The following is a 4,941-nucleotide window of genomic DNA, read 5'->3' as shown; positions in this document are numbered from 1 at the left end:
GGGGGGGGATACTGAATAGGGTGCATGGTGTGGAATTTCCCCCTTTGTTTTATCCCAACCTTTGCTTTCTTGGTGTATGCCTACTTTTACAGTCATTTTATTTCGGAGGAATTTTGACTACATTATTCAGTAACTATAGCAAAATCTCTTGAGGAATATAAATGTTTATAAATATTTTATTTTGAGCTGAATTACAAGAAAAGACCATTTTACTTTCTCTTCTCTTACTAAGACATGATAGATCTTTGTGACCTAATGTGTTAAATATGGGCCCTATCCCTAGCCCTTACTTTGTACTTCATGGTTAGTTTTAAACAAGAATTCTATCGTGGGTAAACCATGCCATACTTTTCTTTGATGACGAATGTCTCAGTCACAGTGTAGGTTTCTGCTACTAAAGATTATAAGACATTTGTAAAGCATAAATAACTATGGTATTATAAGTTTTGTAATCCAAGAGCTGCTGTTTTTTGTTATTTTTTAGCCCATATATGGCTCAGTAGTGTAAAGAACTATTCAGAACTTTTTGAATACCTCTTTGTGTTTTATACTGAAACTTTTCATAATTATCATCGAACGAAATATAAAATCCCCCTCCTATAACTTCCCTATCCCCTTAAAAAAATAAAAATAAAAGCCAATCAAAGAAAATGCACAAATAAAACCAACCCCCACCCCCCAACTTAAAAACACACCCATAATGAAGCTAGCACAGCAACAAAACCTGGATGGTTCTGGCAGATCTGCTCTTTGTCTTTGTGGACTGTTGCCAAAGTTGTGCATTGTGCTATTTACCACTGATTCTTGGATGAGTAGCTTGTTTCAGTTTTATTTGGAAATCTTCTAGAGCTGCTTTAAAAAAAAAAAAATTTATTTGTCCTAGGGAAGTAGCTTTCTCTCTCTAGTTCTTAGTCAGATGTGTGCTTCAGGTTTCAAGTACGCAGACAATAGTTTTGTTTTTGTTGTGCGTTGCATACCTCTATAATTTTCTTTTATGTTGTGTGGCATGGTTCTCTTGCAGGAATGAGAGAAGGTCACAATGCCGCTGTTTGGCAAAAAGAAAAAAGGTTAAACATTTCCCATTTTGTTTCCTTTCTGTAGCACTAACTGGCTTAATCTTGCACTATTTTGCTTTTTGACTCGCTTTAGTTTCTCTGGGGTTTACTGACTCAATTGAAGTTAAAATGAATGAATTTGCATGCAAAATTTAAATTTTGTGTACAAAGAATGTGTATTTCTTTTTAAAAAATTTACGTTTGAATGATAATTAAATTATTAAATCATTCCATAGGAACATGGCTATTTAATGTTTATGGGCATGAATGATTTGTTCTGGCATTTCTTTGTTGTGTGGCTGTTTGTTTTGTTATAATCAGTATGTCTTTCTTTATTCGATCTAATAATAATTGTCAAGGTGACTTGTTTTCAACATCCAAATAATTTTATCTAAAAGGGGATTTTGTTAATCCTGTATGATTTTGTCTTTTTTTTTGTTGTTGTAAGGGAGCTTTTTCAACTTTTTGTGAAAATAGATGTTTTCCTTTCAAAGTTAAAGCAGTGTGTTTTTCTAACCTTATTAAGTGGGTGGTTGGTGGGTGCTCTGGTGTACTTTGCTTCTTCTTTCCTATCAAACATCTATCGTCCTTATCTCCCCTTCTTCTTTTTTATGTTTGTTACTGTCTTGTAACACCTCTAATCTCCTGGCGCTCATATGACCTTATGCAGTTGCGAGCGCGGTAAAACCTCTACGAAAACTAAAAAACTAAAAACTAACCTTATCAATCCTGCAATACTTATTTATATATATATATGGGAACACTTTCTTTGGGACTATTTTTTTAAAATGTCATTGGACGAATCATGTTTTTAAATCTGCATTCTGGTGATAGAAATAAGTTTAAGCTTTATATAATGAATACCTTAGGGCTGAATATCCATAGATAAAGTTAATAAAATCTCCGTAGAGAGGTCAACCTGAAAGAATGGTCCTGCTAAACTTGTGGTAGTGAAAATTATGTCAGTTTATTTTTACCCTGTTTTAAAAAAACGTTTTTATTATTATTATTATTTTTGTCTTAAAATGTCCTCTGTTGCAGAGATGTTTAATACTATTATTTTTATTATAGAATGATTTGTTGCCTCACATTCAGTGATTTTTTAAAACTAAACTGTAATGCCGCATTAAAACATAAGTTAATTAAAGGTGCTAACTGTTGAAATCTTGTGTAATATGTTTTTAAAGAGTTTATTTGTTGACTGTTACTGCTTTTGATATTGAACTCCTGCATGTAAAGAAGAAAATGCATACTATTTTACTTTTTGAAATCAAAAGTTGGAATGAAGAAAACAAATACATAGTCATGTTGAAGACTTTGCTTTATGTTGGTTATGTGTTTCTGTGCTGTATGTGATGATTTTAGAGAACATTTTTTAACCCGTTATTTGCTTTTTAAACAGACTTTCGAAGTGATGTGGACAATCCATCCTTCTTGACTTTGTCAATTTAAAAAGATGTGGAAGTAAATGATTTTTATTTTGATCTTTAAAAAGGTATAAAGTACAGGGATGTTGCAGTGTTTATTTTTGCTCTCTATAATGGTGCTAGCTAAGAATGTCTTACTGTAATTGAAAGAAATAAAAATGGTCCATACAGGCAGGACCAAACTTCAGTAATGTTCCTGTGACCGGTATGGGGCTGTATAAATTTGTTGTTAGTTATCACTGTAGACATGATGGAAATTGTTTCTGTTTGTGTAAATTGTTTTCCCCGAGTCCTGCTTTGTTGATGTAAATACTTTCTGTTCAGATTATATGATGAAATGTTCATCTCAATTCTTGACTCAAATGTTCATATTCTTGACTCATCCAGGCCTTGGAATCTTTGATCAGGTCTCAGCTCCCTGTGTCTCTCTCAATTAGATTTAGTTTTTGTTATATTTGAAAAAATAATTTGTATTATATATTTGTATGCTTGTGCATTATTATGTGTTGTAGGTAAATTCAGGCAGGGCAGTTAATTACACACACTGTTACATCCTGCAAATATACTCATAAACACCCAGAAGGTTAATGGAGATGACAGATATTCTTAATCAACTGTGCATGTCATGTAAGGACGAAATTGTTTTCTTTGGTTACGTCTCAAGGTTCAAACTTTGTTATATTTAACCAGCACTTTCTATCTTTAAGCTAGCATTTGCAACCTGAAACTTCTTATGCCTGTCAGAGATAATGGATGTCAGTAGCACTAAATGAAATTATGCAACCCTCTGTATGTGTAAATGGATACATGGAGATTTTTTGGATTTCTTTTTTTTTTTTTTTTTGCCAGTCTTTGTGTCAGGGTATTTCATATTTAAATAACATTACAATTTTACACAATTATTTCTGTATATGATTATATTGCTTGGCTTTACAAACTTAGAATTATTGAGCGCTACTTCGTTCCATAACAAGCCTGTAAAAACGAATTTACTCTTAACTGTTTAATTGAAAGAAATCAAATATTTAGTGTCTAACCCCAGAGTTTTCTATCTTTTTTTTTGCTTTGTAGTACTTGTATACTCTTTCCTGCCCTGCTTTATTCTCCTTGTTGTGTTTTTCTCCCCATAAGTCCCCATTTTCAACACAGCTAAAACAACATTTTGTAGGGAGGCACAACAAAAGATGATCATCTGAAGAAGAATCCCATTCTACAGTGTCTTAAATCGTGCTTGATATCAGTTCAGGAACTTGCTGGTTTTCTGTATTTATATAAGACTAATTTCATGAAGCCTTTTGTATGCTTTCAAACTGGCTCACTGCAGCTGCATTTAAACTGTGCAACAAATATCTGCTTATACTGCTAGTGTACACTTTTTTGCTTAATGGCTTCTGATATTCATGGTTGTGGGTTGCTGTTTTTTTTCCTAATGGTACAGAATCATACAAATTGTAATTAAAAATATTAAAAAGGCCATGTCACTATTATTTGAGTCTTTTGAAATGACTGATCTGAAGCAAAGCTCACCAAAAGAGGCTGTGTAAGCACGATTTACAAAGTTCAGAAAATAGTTCATAACTGGTTGAAGGTCATATTTCTTCCTTTGTGTTGTTCTGTGTTGTCAAATTAGCCCTTTGCCCATGCTGCTGCTACAACAGTCAAACAATCATGCTGTAAATTTTCGGTGTGCTGTTAAAATGTAATAAGCCCAAAAAGGAACATTTTTCAGGAAAGAGAAGAAAACTGCTTCATTCTTTTCACTATTGTATGTGGATTACGTTTTTGTTGTTGTTGCATTTTCCAACATTTGGAATCCGAATTTAGACAACAATTTTCTTGAGCACATGCAACTGATACTGCAGATTAAGAAAATGCAATTTAAAAATTTAAAATTTTGGGCTTAGTAGGCTATTTTTTAACAGCTGGCCGACGAAATAAGGTATTTGCTTTTGTTTAGCTGGTGTCTTTGGATGAAAAAAGGCTTTCTTTTTACTCCCATCCCCACTCCCGCTTTTAAATCATATGACATATCTACCTGGTTCTTTATAGACACCATTAGACCATCCCCCCTCCAAAAAAAAAAAAGAAGTAAATCAATAATCGCTTGCCCAGATACTTTATTTACTGTAGACCTTAAGCCATGAAAAGGACCTTAAAACAGCATGTGGGTGCCTGAAAAATGAGACAGACAACATTTTCCTCTCAAAGAAAAGGACATATTATTTGTAAAAGTCAGTTGTGGGTTGGAAACCTGGCTGCCAACAACGCTTGAAATAAAAAAATAAAAAAATAAAAAATAATTACACTTTTATTTGTCCCAGAAGGGCACTTTGTTTTACAATGGCAAACATACATACATAAATACATAATTATAAATACGTACATACATAAATACATACATGCATAAATACATACATGCATAAATACATACATAAATACACACTATTACACAAATACAG

General features: G+C 32.9%; 1 protein-coding gene across 1 annotated transcript in view; it reads left to right on the top strand.

Moving 5' to 3' along the window:
* The window catches only part of LOC101862688 (E3 ubiquitin-protein ligase LRSAM1), a gene marked incomplete in the record, with an annotated part of 42,294 nt that overhangs the window by 8,812 nt on the left and 28,541 nt on the right, over positions 1 to 4,941 (top strand). The window contains 1 exon segment of the mRNA XM_013089112.2: positions 1,022 to 1,067. Within this exon segment, the coding sequence (XP_012944566.1) occupies positions 1,040 to 1,067 (28 nt within the window).

This window comes from Aplysia californica, unplaced genomic scaffold (assembly GCF_000002075.1).
Source record: "Aplysia californica isolate F4 #8 unplaced genomic scaffold, AplCal3.0 scaffold00876, whole genome shotgun sequence".
Classification (NCBI taxonomy): domain Eukaryota; kingdom Metazoa; phylum Mollusca; class Gastropoda; order Aplysiida; family Aplysiidae; genus Aplysia; species Aplysia californica.
This window is presented reverse-complemented; position numbering and strand designations above follow the sequence as displayed.